This window comes from Pelobates fuscus, chromosome 9 (assembly GCF_036172605.1).
Source record: "Pelobates fuscus isolate aPelFus1 chromosome 9, aPelFus1.pri, whole genome shotgun sequence".
NCBI lineage: Eukaryota > Metazoa > Chordata > Amphibia > Anura > Pelobatidae > Pelobates > Pelobates fuscus.
The window spans coordinates 123,827,300-123,842,878 of NC_086325.1; the positions used below are offsets into that span (position 1 = coordinate 123,827,300).

Sequence of the window (15,579 nt, forward strand, 5' to 3'; positions counted from 1 at the left end):
TCAAAGGTACATTGAGGGGAGAGAAGGGTGACTACACCACCTCCTTTACAGTTGAGTCTGGGAGTGTGGGAGAATTCTAGTCCACCGAAACATAAAGAAGCAGGAATCGCGGTATCAGAGAGGGACAGCCAGGTCTCAGTGCTAGTAGTGTGAGGGAATTAGAGATGAAGAGGTCCTGTATGGCTGTTGATTTAATATTGCTACAGATGGAACGGCATTCCTGAGTGCACACTGAGTGTTGGAAGAGGAGGATAAAGTGCAGGGTATTTGGATGAGCACCCTGTATTTTCTGGTTGTTTTAGTGTAAGCAGACTAGGTAAAGGGCCCTGGGTGTGGAGAGACCTCACCAGCTGCTAGGAGTAGTGACCAGAAGTGTGAACGGGTTTTATATGGGCTAGGATGAGATTGCGTTGGAGCAGGAGAGAGAGAGACTAGAGAAATGAATGCAAGGCATGGGATGAGAGAAGGGGTTGTGTAGCAGAGATGGATGAATGTGGGTGTAATTGTGTTTTTGAGCGAAGTGGGTGTAAGGAGATATTTTGATGTTGAGGGAGATGATAGAAAAGGAGAAGAGGAGAAGATAGAGCATTGATGAATTTTATTAAAAATTTAAAAAAAAGTTGTTGACTACATTGCCTTACATAGTATCTTCAGGTTCATTGTGTATATTTTATATTATTTCTATCTCTTATTATTATTTCAATGAAGAGTGAAAAATCAAACTTGGCAAGCATGCTATGGAAGGCTTGCAGTGGCTAGTAACTTTTCGGTCTCTATAGTAGTGTGGATCTTGAGATTTTGAGCGGTAAAATATCTGCATTCATTGGAGAGCATCAGCTGAGCGTTTGACAATGAATGCAACTCGGTGCATATCAATTACACATTAGCCAGCTTAGAACTCTTGTTTTCTTGACTGTCTTATTATGACTCTGCCGGTGGTGGAGTTACACCTCCGGCAGCTAGCCCAGCGGTTCCCAAACTGGGGCGCCGCGATGTGCACACAGGGGTGCCATGGAATGTTTTATCAGTGCTATGATTATAGCACCGGGGAAACATTACTGCTCAACAGGGACCCGGTCGAGTGCCACGGTCCTTTAAGACCACGACCGGGCGTCTGTAATGTCGGCTGGCTGGGAGGAAGTGACAGCCTGTCACTTCATCCCAGCGTCATGCAGAGACAGCGCGGGAGGCAGCCGCAGCATGAGGGGAGAGGAGCACGAAGAGCTCCAGACCCCTTCACTCCTCCCAGCAGGACCAGGACTCCAAGCCGTCCCTCCTGGACATGCAAAGTAAGCTAACAGGAGGGTGACTGGAGATATAAAAAATCACTTGTGTGAGTGTGTGTATAAGTGTGAGTGTGTGTGTATATATATATATATATATATATATATATATATGTGTGTATGTTAGTATGCTTCTGTGTGTGCGCACACATCTGTGTATGTGCCTCTGTGTCAGGGTGTGAGTTTTTATGTCAGTGTGTGTATCTGTGTCATGGTGTGGGTATGTATCAATGTTTGTGTGTGTTAGGGTACATGTCGGTGTATTTATATGCATCTGTGTGTTAATGTGCATGAATATCTGTGTAAGTATGTGGTAGTGTATGTGCATACATCCAATCAGTCAAACACAAGCACAACATACAAGCACACTCCTGCAATCTAACACAAAGATTACATACAAACACACCCCTTCACTCAAACACAAATACTTCACACAAATGTACATCCACATTCAAAAGTGAACATTACATTCAGACACAACCCTGCAATAAAATGCAAACATTACATCCAAACACACCCCTGTATTAACCCCTTAAGACCGCAGGACGTTCTATGCCGTCCTTATTTAGATGGCTCTAAAATCCGCAGGGCGGCATAGAACGTCCTGCGGTCTTATGTACTTACCCGGTCGCCGGCGATCCCACGCCGGCGATCGCGGTATGGGGGACTTACCTGGGAGCCCAGGGAGTCCCCCTCCGTCCTCTTCGGCCCCCCAGGGCCATGTGATCGCGAGGTCCTTGCGAGGACCCCGCGATCACATGGACGGCATAGCCGTCCAAGGCAGTGCCAGCAGGGGGAGTGCCTGTAATGACAGGTACTCCCCCTGCTGTCTGAAATTCAAATAAAATCCATTAAAACAGTGTAAAAATAAGATTATATATACTTAGATCATATATATATTTATTATATATATGATCTAAGTATATATATACACATATACACATATACACATAAATATACATACACTGTCTACATGTATTTTAATAATATATATATATATTAATATCAAAATACACGTACAATGATATTGATTAAATATATATATAATTTTTATTATATATATATATTTATATATAATAAAAAATAAATAAATATATAAATACGTTAAAAAATATAATAAAAAAATAATACAAAATAAATAGATAAAAAATATATAAACATGCAAAATTTCGTTCTAACTGTATTTTAAAATTAATATATATATATTGATATCAAAATACATGTAGAACGAAATAATATATATATCTATATACATAAGTATATACGTATATATCACTAAATATATACCTATACATAAATAAAAATAATAAAAAAATTATATACATATATATGCACACATATATATATACACACCTATATATATATAATAATTCTACGCATATATTTATGTAATAATTTTACATAATTAGGTCATTTTATTAATTACAATTAGCGGGACCTGCCTGACAACCCATGCTGAAACTATAGGGAATTTAATTTGCTAGCACTATATTTAACCCTGTAACTTTCCAAGACACCATAAAACCTGTACATGGGGGGTACTGTTTTACTCGGAAGACTTCGCTGAACACAAATATTAGTGTTTCAAAACAGTAAAATATATTACAACGACGATATCGTCAGTGACAGTGACATTTTTTGCATTTTTCACACACAAATGGCACTTACACTGACGATATAATTGTTGTGATACGTTTTACTGTTTTGAAACACTAATATTTGTGTTCAGCGAAGTCTCCTGAGTATAACAGTACCCCTCATGTACAGGTTTTATGGTGTTTTCAAAAGTTACAGAGTCAAATATAAGGTTTGCGTTTCAGTTTTTTCACATTAAAATTCGCCAGGTTGCCTTTGAGACCGTATGGTAGCCCAGGAATGAAAATGATCTCCATGATGGCATACCATTTGCAATAGTAGACAACCCAGGGTATTGCAAATAGGGTATGGTTTTTTTTTAGTAGCCACTTAGTCACAAACACTGGCCACAATTTGCGTTCAAATTAGTTTTTTGCATTTTCAAATATTAACACTAACTTTGGCCAGTGTTTGTGACCAAGTGGCTACTAAAAAAGACTGGACATACTCCATTTGCAATACCTTGGGTTGTCTACTTTTGCAAATGGTATGCCATCATGGGGGTAATTCTTATTTCTGGGCTACCATATGGTCTCAAAGGCAACGTAACCAATCTGGCGAATTTCAATGTGAAAAAACTGAAATATGTAACATGCTATATTTGACCCTGTAACTTCCCAAAACACCATAAAACCTGTACATAGGGGGTACTGTTTTACACGTGAGACATCGCTGAATACAAATATGTGTATTGTATTGCAGTAAAAGCAAACAGTATTATGACATTCACAGTTAGAATGTCACGTAGAACTAAAAAAATTTAAAAAAATCTTATTTTCTCTCATTTTTGTAATATTTTTTTCATATTAAATTATGTTCCATACCTAAATATTTGATGTTAAACGAAAGCCCTGTTTCCCCTGAATAAAATGATATATAATAAGTGTGGGTGCATTTAATATGAAAGAGGTGAATTACGGTTGGACAGACATGTAGCGCAAATGCCAGGTTTTGTTTACGTTTTTTTTGGATCACAACTTGTACATTTGGCTGCGGTCTTAAGGGGTTAAAACACAATAAATGTATACAAGCACCCCTTCAAACATAAACACTGTACATTAATTACACTATAGTGCCAGTGAACGCGGCAGCGTTGTACAGATATACAATCTAGAGATTTTGACTTGGGGTGCCTTGGAAAAAAATACTGAAATATTAAGGGCGCCTTGAATCTAAAAAGTTTGGGAACCACTGAGCTAGCCTAATTATCTCAGCATATACAAAGTTTCACATTCAAAAGCTGCACATAAAGGTTCCCTGTGACTTCAAAACACTTAAGTAGTAATTTGTGTTTGGAGTAATTATGTAGGCTAGGTAATTATTTTAAATATATATATATGTATATGAACACAAAGTATGGTAAGAGCCCTCCCAAGGCTTTTTTTTTTTTTTTTCAATAAATATTAACTTTTATTAGCTTACAAAATAAAAAAATCAATGTTTCAGTCTTTCACAGCAGACTTTCATCATGATCCTGATGATAGTCTGCTGTGACAGACTGAAACTTTTATTTTTTTATTTTTTTTTATTTTGTAAGCTAATAAAAGTTAATTTTTATTTTAAACAAAGCCCTGGGAGTGCTATTTTACCATACTTTGTATCTTATGCTGATAAGCTCAAGTCAAGACTGTCTAATTACAGTGAGTGCAGGATCCCTTGGATTTTTATATAAATATATATCTCAAATGCTCCCAATGTTTAAAACAAAAACATCAATTTTATCACTTGAGCAAAGTTAATTTTCCATGATTTTAAGAGTGCATTGTTTGAGTAGGAATGAGGGTTCCTGTGATTTTTATCATTATTTTATTATTTACTTATTTTTGTACTTCCTGAGACATAACTATACCTTCCTTAAAAAATAAATCACACCAAGGACAGGTTTTGCTCTGCAATGTACTTTGGAATGGCCTAGTTTAAGTGTGCTTCCTGAGTGCCCATGCAGGCTTGCCAATCTGAAATGCCATACATATTAAATTGCAGCAGAGAGGAAGGCTGGCCTGTTGACTCATTGTGCTGGCATGTGCTCCGGGGCATTTGAACATCACAGAAAGCTCTATTTATTTTATTTTTTTAGCTGAGCTAAAAAAAATAAGACAGGTCAAATATGCTTCACACAAAAGTATCAGCATTAATCTGCATGATATTGGCTTTACAGCTTAAAGTAGAAAAACAGGTTTGTGTAGTAACTGTGATCAGTGTTATGATGTTCTTATCCTAATGATCTTCTGTTTATATTGCTTGGCATGATGGTATTTCCTTGCAGGGACTCCTCCATGTTTTTTTTAAAGTAACCTAGGTGTAGTAAATATTTTAAATTAGATAAACCTTGCATCATTTCCTTGTGTAATTTCGGCAGCAATCATGTTTGGATTGTGCTTTCCTTCCATAGGACTGGACAGACTGCCCCATCAAACTTTAAAGTGTAATTAGGCAATTCATTTTGTAATGCCTTTGCTAAATAATTGGGGGGAAAAGTTTTGAAGCATTTTACATCTTAAAGGGTTGCTTACTTCATGCATTATGACCACTAGAGCCCACAGTACTGGTTATAATATGAGGAGTACCCTGACCTGATTCCACCCTATTGGGGCAAACTGTTTAGTTCACCTGGGTCCATGCTGGCCTCCAAAGCACCCTGATAGTCTGTTGACACACTTTTGGCTTGAGCAGAGCTGCAGAAGCCGATCCTGTTGCTATTCATTGGCTTAGAGTGTCAACTGACCACTCTTAAATAATGATTTAAGACATTTGCACATAATTAACATTATGAAGCCTAGAACTCTATTTCCAGGCTGTCTGATGATACCCCAGTGAAGCTGCCAGAGGTGGAGTTACATCTCTTACAGCAGAGGGGTCAACCCCTTTATGTGCAGCGTCTCACATACAGAGATTCCAGGCACCATGACCACTGCAAAACATTGTAGCGGTCATGCTATTTGTTAATCTTTCATCCATGAGACCTCTCCTATTTTGATTAATTAAATCCCATTATTATTGGCAGGCTAGTAATGTCACATGTCTAGTCTCTGAAAAGGGAGTTAAACAGCTAGTGCTCTAACACTTCCATTTCTGAGATTATTATTGGAATTAATAAAGTGTCAGCAAATATCCAACACTTCAGACTCCATAGACCAGAATAAGAGGCTCCTGGCTCTTTTTTCATACATGGTTTAATTTGTGGGTCACTTCCAGCCTAGTGTGTTCCTTTTGATTTTGGGAACTCAGAACTGCACAATCACTTTCTCTGACAGCAAGGATAAATGTCTTGGAACTTCCTCCCATTTATAATAATTTACTATTAATCTTTCTGCCAGTTCCGGCTCACGTGACTGGTAAATGTTGGGGTCAATCGTATATATACACACTTTTTGCCTCCATGGTGCATGGGTACCCTTTGCAGCAGGGGTAGAATGAAATATCGACCAGAATATTAGCACCACATTTATTACTTCTCTTCAGGTGTACTTATATAAATCAACTTGTTAAATGCTGTTTTATGTATACTATATATCACTGCTTGTTAGTAAAAATAACTCAAACTTTACTCCAGTGTGCAACCTTAAGGAGTCTATAGAATAATGTACATATTATTTTTAATTCTAAAGTACCAACATAATCTGGGAAACATATTCCTCATAGCTACACAGGTCCCATTCCAGTCATATCCACTTTCCTTTATATATGCAGGTGCCTGCCCTGAGACTGTTTCAAGTGGCTGTTAGCTTCTCTATTTACTGATTTCCTAGCGCCCTATACTGATGCTGGAGTGGGTATGTGACATCACTCAAGTCCCAGTATCAGATCACACCAGGAGGGAGCAGGGTAATCAGTAGAGACTGATCCCAACAGCGCCCCATTCGACCCTTGGGACGGGTTACCACTTCAGGGGAAAAAATGGACACTGGATGGACCTCCCTGTCAAATGGACCTCACTGGCACCTGACCTGTAAATTGAGCACTGTACAGCATCTCAAGCTAGTACCATGAACAGTTGAGGAATTCCGTTTATGATAATGGTTGGCATTGTTCCCAGATCTCAATCAAATTGAGCAACTATGGAATGCGGTGAATTTGGAAGTTCACATTGATGTGACCAAAAAGTTTGCATGGATCCAAAAGCCCCAAGCAATGTTTCTAGCATTTTATTGAATCCATATAAGGACCACTCTAGGCACCCAGACCACTTCAGCTTAATGAAGTGGTCTGGGTGCCAGGTCCTTCTAGGGTTAACCCATTTTTTTCAGAAACATAGCAGTTTCAGAGAAACTGCTATGTTTATGAATGGGTTAAGCCTTCCCCCTATGTCCTCTAGTGGCTGTCTCATTGACAGCCGCTAGAGGCGCTTGCGTGCTTCTCACTGTGATTTTCACAGTGAGAGCACGCCAGCGTCCATAGGAAAGCATTATGAATGCTTTCCTATGTGACCGGCTGAATGCGCGCGCAGCTCTTGCCGCGCGTGCGCATTCAGCCGACGGGGAGGATCGGAGGAGGAGAGCAGGAGGAAATCTCTCCGCCCAGCGCTGGAAAAAGGTAAGATTTAACCCCTTTCCCCTTTCCAGAGCCGGGCGGGAGGGGGTCCCTGAGGGTGGGGGCACCCTCAGGGCACTCTAGTGCCAGGAAAACGAGTATGCTTTCCTGGCACTAGAGTGGTCCTTTAAAGATTCAGGCTGTTATGAAAGCCATAAGTATGGGAACTAAATACCCAAAATGCATGGGAAACACATAACATTTAAATCTGCAAACTAAACTATGATAGGTTGTTTATATCACTTTGATAATATAGCAGGATTATTTCAGAGAGAAGCAAAACATAAATGTCATAGTGCTCATATGAATATCTGAAAAGGCATCATGAATGTCTCGGTATTTAATTTTTCTAGTGGGCTTTTTGTGATTGTGTTTTTTTTCTCTCTCTTTTTCAAAAGTTGTGTTATGCAACTGTTTTTTTTGTGTGTCTGTTTTTCAGGCTGCAGATAAGATTTTTAAGAAAGAAGACTTCACATGGTAAGAATTATTTATTTAGTTTAAACATATTGGATTTAATGGCCCCCTCTCACTAATATTAGGGTGAGAGGGGATAGGTAAGATTAATTTATTTTAAGGAGCACTGGTTTAAGGATTAGGGGAACCATAGTTACTTGGGGAAGTAGACAATGACAAATTGTGGGTTTGGGGTGTGGACAGTGGCATATTCTTAGAGCCTTCACCATCCACTAATGGGTGGGGGGATACTTTGTCCCTCCCTTTTTGTTTTTATGATTTCAAGCCCCTATTTGCCACTGGGCAGGACTGATATAGGAGCACCAAGTCCCCTGCATGCTATGTTACAGTAGCCTCCACACACCGCCCATTGTTTGGGGGTTACTATGTTCACCACCTCCCCAGTATAGAATTACTGGCCATGTGTGGGGTGATATGTCCTTCCCACATTTTGTTTACTTAAAGTCCAATTTACAGTGCATGCCAATGGAATCTACTGTAAGCAGTCTACAGGTGGTAACTGGCCACTCCAAAAGTGTTAGTACAATTGACAAATTATATACACTATGGGATGGTGGGATACAAAGCTTGTATACAGAGGAAAAGCCAATAGGAGGTGACTATGTGACAAACAAGAGTCTATTGTGTAACACTGCAGATCTAAAGGGGAAATCTTAAGTTGTTTTAAAACTATTTTTTCACGGGAGAGGAGGGAGAGAGAGATCGTGTCAGGGAACTGGTTTACTTACTATTTATGTCCAACTTTTGTTTGGGATGGCCAAGATTGTTGAGAGTAAAACTTCCATGTGCAGCAATTGTTTGCAGCTGCTGTAATTAAAGGAACATCATAGCAATAGAAATGCAATACAGTACTGTATTACTAACTGTATAGTGTCTAGTGTCCTTCTTTTGTTAACGCTGCATGAGAGGGATGTATGTCTGTGAAATGTGTATGGTGTATTTGACACCGGGGTACTCTCTGCCTCTTGCTTATTTGATTCAACTGGGAAGTCGTCCTCCAACTGCAAATTGTTGACTTAAAAGGGGGATGGCTAAATAAAATATTAGTTTTCCTGTGTGTGTAAAGTGTATGTGTACGTGTATAGCAATGAATGTAACTGGGTGTTTAGCCATGTATGTGTGTTAAAGTATTTTTGTGTAGAAGTGTCTGTAGAGTGTGTTTGTATTTTGTGACCAAGGAGAGGCTCTCTGAAGAATTTTTGCACAGGGCATCTTAAGGCCTAATGACGTCCCTGATGAGTGCCCTGGTTTTCTTTGTCCTCAGATAAGTATTGAAATCAATTGCTGATTGTGCAACGTCTTACCTGGTGTCTGCAAGAGCTAGAAGCGTTTGTTTGTTCTCCTGAGCTAATACTTGCTCAACTTGGTTTAGCTCACAGCTTAAAGCTTCCGGCTCTCATAGAGGAAGGTACCTCTGCCTGCCTTACCCCAGGTAAGAAGTCAGACCATTGGCAAATGGTTTGAATACTTATATTGGTGGAGAGGGAACAAGGGACCAATAAACACTACAGTGCATTGCAGTGGTTATGGTGCTTGGATTGTTTCTCTAATTTTTCTTATGTATACTATACAGGAAGATAAACTAAACTTCAGGTTTGAGCACTCCTCTCTCACTGGTTACTGTGAATATCTTGTATTAATGAAAATGTTCACTAAATCCCATTCATTTTTCATATAATATGTTGTCCCTGTTTTTTTATTCTGTAGAGTGCTCCCTTGCTTTGTGTAGTACCCTGCATTTTGCATCATATATATTTATACATATATATTTAACATATATTTCACATGTAATGCTTCCTGGGTGCTACCTGACATATACAGGGAGTGCCGAATTATTAGGCAAGTTGTATTTTTGAGGATTAATTTTATTATTGAACAACAACCATGTTCTCAATGAACCCAAAAAACTCATTAATATCAAAGCTGAATATTTTTGGAAGTAGTTTTTAGTTTTTTAGTTTTAGCTATTTTAGGGGGATATCTGTGTGTGCAGGTAACTATTACTGTGCATAATTATTAGGCAACTTAACAAAAAACAAATATATACCCATTTCAATTATTTATTTTTACCAGTGAAACCAATATAACATCTCAACATTCACAAATATACATTTCTGACATTCAAAAACAAAACAAAAACAAATCAGTGACCAATATAGCCACCTTTCTTTGCAAGGACACTCAAAAGCCTGCCATCCATGGATTCTGTCAGTGTTTTGATCTGTTCACAATCAACATTGCGTGCAGAAGCAACCACAGCCTCCTAGACACTGTTCAGAGAGGTGTACTGTTTTCCCTCCTTGTAAATCTCACATTTGATGATGGACCACAGGTTCTCAATGGGGTTCAGATATGGTGAACAAGGAGGCCATGTCATTAGATTTTCTTCTTCTATACCCTTTCTTGCCAGCCACGCTGTGGAGTACTTGGACGCGTGTGATGGAGCATTGTCCTGCATGAAAATCATGTTTTTCTTGAAGGATGCAGACTTCTTCCTGTACCACTGCTTGAAGAAGGTGTCTTCCAGAAACTGGCAGTAGGACTGGGAGTTGAGCTTGACTCCATCCTCAACCCGAAAAGGCCCCACAAGCTCATCTTTGATGATACCAGCCCAAACCAGTACTCCACCTCCACCTTGCTGGCGTCTGAGTCGGACTGGAGCTCTCTGCCCTTTACCAATCCATCCATCTGGCCCATCAAGACTCACTCTCATTTCATCAGTCCATAAAACCTTAGAAAAATCAGTCTTGAGATATTTCTTGGCCCAGCCTTGACGTTTTAGCTTGTGTGTCTTGTTCAGTGGTGGTCGTCTTTCAGCCTTTCTTACCTTGGCCATGTCTCTGAGTATTGCACACCTTGTGCTTTTGGGCACTTCAGTGATGTTGCAGCTCTGAAATATGGGCAAACTGGTGGCAAGTGGCATCTTGGCAGCTGCACGCTTGACTTTTCTCAGTTCATGGGCAGTTATTTTGCGCCTTGGTGTTTCCACACGCTTCTTGCGACCCTGTTGACTATTTTGAATGAAACGCTTGATTGTTCGATGATCACGCTTCAGAAGCTTTGCAATTTTAAGAGTGATGCATCCCTCTGCAAGATATCTCACTATTTTTTGACTTTTCTGAGCCTGTCAAGTCCTTCTTTTGACCCATTTTGCCAAAGGAAAGGAAGTTGCCTAATAATTATGCACACCTGATATAGGGTGTTGATGTCATAAGACCACACCCCTTCTCATTACAGAGATGCACATCACCTAATATGCTTAATTGGTAGTAGGCTTTCGAGCCTATACAGCTTGGAGTAAGACAACATGCATAGAGAGGATGATGTGGTCAAAATACTCATTTGCCTAATAATTCTGCACTCCCTGTAGAATTATGACTACCATGTGAACAGTTTCAGGAGAATGTCTGGTTTGCACGTACCATTAGGCATGCACTAGTACACATACATACTGTGGGGCTTTGTGTTTTATGATTGCCTATTTTGCTTCTGTAAATCTCTCCATCAGAGTCAATCCTCCCAAGACCTTTATAATTACAATTGTATTGGTAGTATTTCTGCTAAATTAATGCTGTTGAAATGTGCTACCATAGCCATTCAAAAATACAAACAGAAAAAAAAAACCAAGAGACTTCCTTAAAATTGTTCATTCTGTGTAAATATATCTATAACATTTAAAAAGGGAGTTTTTTTTTTTTTTTTACTTAAATAGCATGAAGTGTTCTGTGATCTGAAAAACTCAATAAAACTATGATCGTTGTCAAGACACATTGATGTGTTTTCATGAACTGTGCACGTTTAACTTTAGTTTTCTGTGCATGTGTTTCTTGCTCACATTGTGTCCATCACTCAAGGACACACCGAATTACAAGTCACGAGTCGGAGATCACACTTTTTATTGTTGCATGTTCCAGAAGGAGAGTTTGTAAAGTGTTTTGTGCTGGCTTCTGCTAGTGAATAGGGCGGTCTCTCACTGAGTTCCGTACAGTCCAGAATCCTGTTGTCTGTGTGTTATGGTTCCAGCTCATAAAGAAGAAGATATTGCCTGCAGTGTGTCATGTTTACTTTGGGAATGAATTACATTTTAGAAATGCTGAATCACGTGTCTGTCTGAGGGATACTTTGTAACTCTACGGCACTTTGTTGATGCTGAGGCCAGATGCTGGGTTTTTATCTGGGAAATGCATAACAAGAGCTGTTATTTCAAGGACATGCAAATACAAGGCTGCCTGATTTTCAATTGAGGGGACAACTTCATGCTAAAGACTCAGGTATCAATCTTTGCATGTCTGCATTTGTCTGCTTTCTACAGATAATGCTGATCTGGGAGAACCCAGTCGCCGCAGAACTTCGTTTTAAGTGGACGTTTGTTTCTGCCATTGCTATGCATCTTGGAACCAATATATGGCCATATCACAATTCAGAACAAGATCACACATACTTTGATTTTGCTACAGGTAGTAAAATGGTGGAATGGATTGGCAAGCTTTCATTATCCTTTGTTTTTTCTTTGCTTTATGTCCCCCCAGTCCCCGCCACCCTCACCCTTTTAATTTTAAATGTACATATTCTATAAACCCCTGGAATTTATGGTACCATCATTGTACAAAGTGTTGTTGATGTGACAATCTTCCCTACCAATGAAATTACTGACTTGGGCTTTGGCTGAAGACTGTAACAATGTATCCAAATAGCTTAGAATAGTATGTCGGCCACATATGAGCAGGACATGCTGTCCCTAAGGAGTCAGCCGATGCTAACCAGTCATAAAAAGTGATCTCTTCCTAATCCCTGGCTCTTATCTGTTAACCTCTTGTTAAAGTGTATATTCTGTTTAGTAACTGAATATTCAATTTCTAACTTAATTGTAACAAGATTTATTGCTTTTTCTATGCTTTAAAATGAATTCTCCCAGAAAATTATGAGCACAACAATGACATAAGATCATCTCTTATTTTAAATATAGCAGTAGATAAGTGCAAAATAAATATAATCAAAGGCTGTCCTAATTTGTTAATGCATTAAATAAACAGTATGGTGATCTACTATATTGAAACATTACTAGATTGATCAAGGGTACCCCTAAAAATAAATAAATAAAGAACTATGGGGGCCATATCAAGCACAAATGATCTTTTTAATTTACAACGTGATTCATGTTATAGTCTTTTATTTAAACATGTATCCATGTTATAATGATGTAACATTACAAATTAATTTCATGCTGAAATTTAACTTATGGACAAGCTTTCTGCATACTTGTTTTTGTTTCTAATACATCTAAAAAAAGTCTATGGTCTGCCTCATCTACCTTACTCATTGCAGCCGTGGATTATGTTTTTATTTTTGTTGTTGTTTTGTTTTTTAATACGGCCCAATATAATAGAGCTTTGGTTGCGGTACCTATAGATCAGCTTCCACTTTTCAGATCATCGTATTAGGCATGATGAAAGGTGCCCCTGCATCTTTGTTGTCTGAGGCAGCTGTATTGTTCATATAGATTGTCTAAAACATGAATCAGCCATTGTCTATATTTGGAAAAAAAAAAAAAAAAAAAATTATAAACCACGCAGTCCATAGTTATTTAGACATTGACATAATACTGGTTGTTGTTGTTGTTGTATTTGTACTTTAAAGTGAAACCTTTTTTAGCAATAAAAAAGTGCCCAGTACCTCTAAAGGAGGTCATGAAGGGGAAAATGTTGAATACATGCACGTGATACCTGGCCAAAACTTCAGAAGATTTAAAAAAATAATAATAAACAACTGGTATTAAAAACAAGTTAGCTCAGCTATTGCAAATGACCAAGTAGACTGGAAGATTACTGTAGTGGGTGATCAAAAAATGCTTCCTGATTTGAATGAAAAGAAAACAAAGAAAAAACAATATGGTACTGCTTGAGATGAACCCCTCCCAATAGTAAGTAGTCAAACCATTTTAGATTCTAAGTAGGAGCTTCTTTAGCTCTTCTCATTACCTGTGAATATCAGCTGATCACTTTCTGCCAATTAACTACTACTATGCTCAGACAAAGAGCTTTCTGCTCTCTTAGAAGTAGTGTATGCTGAGAGCAGCATCTGATGGACCCCATGTAAACTGTCAAAAAGGGTTTGACAACTTCAATTGGGGGTGCCAGGCACTAACAATTGGGGGTACCACTACAGCATGCTGTGATGCAAATAAAAATAAAAAAAAGTCATAGCATATTGTCTTATCTGTGAAACTTGTGGCTATAGGCTTGGGTATGCGTGGCTTGCATTGGAATTTACTCACATGTTTTCAATGTAATTGTGGTCCAGGGGTAGGCAACCTTTGGCACTTCAGAATGTTGTGTACTACATCTCCCCATTCTTTGCCAACATTATGGCTCTAAGAGCATTATGGGAGATTTGGTCAACAAAATCTGAAGTGCCAAAGATTGCCTACCCCTGCTGTAGACAGTAGCACCATGATGAATTTTAAAGTTACAGAATCCATAGAAAAGAGAGCTACAGACCAGAAGGGGTGTAAGCTACACACATAATTGACATTAGGCTGTCCGAAAGACATTGTTGTAACTAGCCCCAGCACACAAGTGCCTATATCTCAGTATGTGCAGCGTTTCAGGTAGAATGCTGCATACAGTGGCGTACATACAGCGGTCACACCAGGGGGCCCGGCCGCCCTATGGACCCCTGTGACTGGATACACGCCGCTATGTGTTGCGGCCCAGGCCCGCGCGGCAAGCTGCCGGGGCCACACGTTCAAGGGGCCCATCGGGTGGTCCATGCTGTTAGGGTTACCCGATAGAGATGAATTTCCAGGGTAAACTGACATCACAGATGGGAGGAAGTGACTACCCGTCACTCCTCCCAGCTATTAGCGAGAGCCCACGCGGAAGGAAGGAGAGGGAGTCAGAGTGGAACTCTGACTCCCACCAGCCTGAGCCACCACTGGACCCCAAGGAAAGTCACCCTCATGCACCTAAAAGGTAGAAAAAAAGTAGGGTGACTTAAACATTTTGTATATGTGTGTTTTTGTTTGTATGTATGTGTGTATGTTTTTGTGTGTGTGTCTGTATGTGTGCCTGCCTGTCTGTATGTATGCGTGCCTAGTATCCTAGTGTCCTTCTGCCCCCTCAGGTGATTAAAGGGTTAAAACATTTTTTTTACACTTACCTCTTTCCCTCGGTGCTGGATAAGTCTCCAGCAATATTACGCATTTGGGAAACCAAAGGTGTGAGCGATTTCCGTGCATTAGACCTTCCCTATAGGAAAGCATTGAAACTATGCGTTCCCATAGGGATTTTAAAGACACTGGATGGCCAATGTTGTTTTAACCCTGCAATGTTAAACTTTACAGTTTCTCTGAAACTGCAATGGTTTACATTGTAGAGTTAACGTCCCTGGCGGTATGATTATGTCAGGAATTGTGTACCAAAAGCGGTACCATTTTTTTGCATGGAAATTTGGTGTTATGTATTGTAGGCCAGTAATTACTTTCTTAAACCTGACCAAAAGTACTCTCAGATGTGATAAAGTTCGAAACATAAAATCATGAATTATAATCTAATAAATAATATACCGGTTCCCATTTTCTGTTCCTGGAAAACTTGCTATGCAGAGTAGCTGATTGCTGCTCGTTGTAGCGATTTGTCTCCGTGACAATCTTTTCAAT

At 39.2% G+C, this 15,579-nt stretch overlaps 1 protein-coding gene across 5 annotated transcripts in view; it reads left to right on the forward strand.

Annotated features, from left to right (window-relative positions):
• NEK6 (NIMA related kinase 6) overlaps nucleotides 1–15,579 on the forward strand; it is a 407,500-nt gene that overhangs the window by 147,575 nt on the left and 244,346 nt on the right. The window contains exon 1 of one of the 5 annotated variants that reach the window (XM_063432358.1): nucleotides 11,891–12,193. The exons of 3 other annotated variants lie outside the window; for them this stretch is intronic. In XM_063432358.1, the coding sequence (XP_063288428.1) occupies nucleotides 12,179–12,193 (15 nt within the window). In that variant the 5' untranslated portion in view covers nucleotides 11,891–12,178. Of the gene's footprint in view, nucleotides 1–11,890; nucleotides 12,194–12,357; nucleotides 12,380–15,579 lie in introns of those variants that run through there. One more of the 5 variants, XM_063432361.1, reaches the window with a different exon arrangement.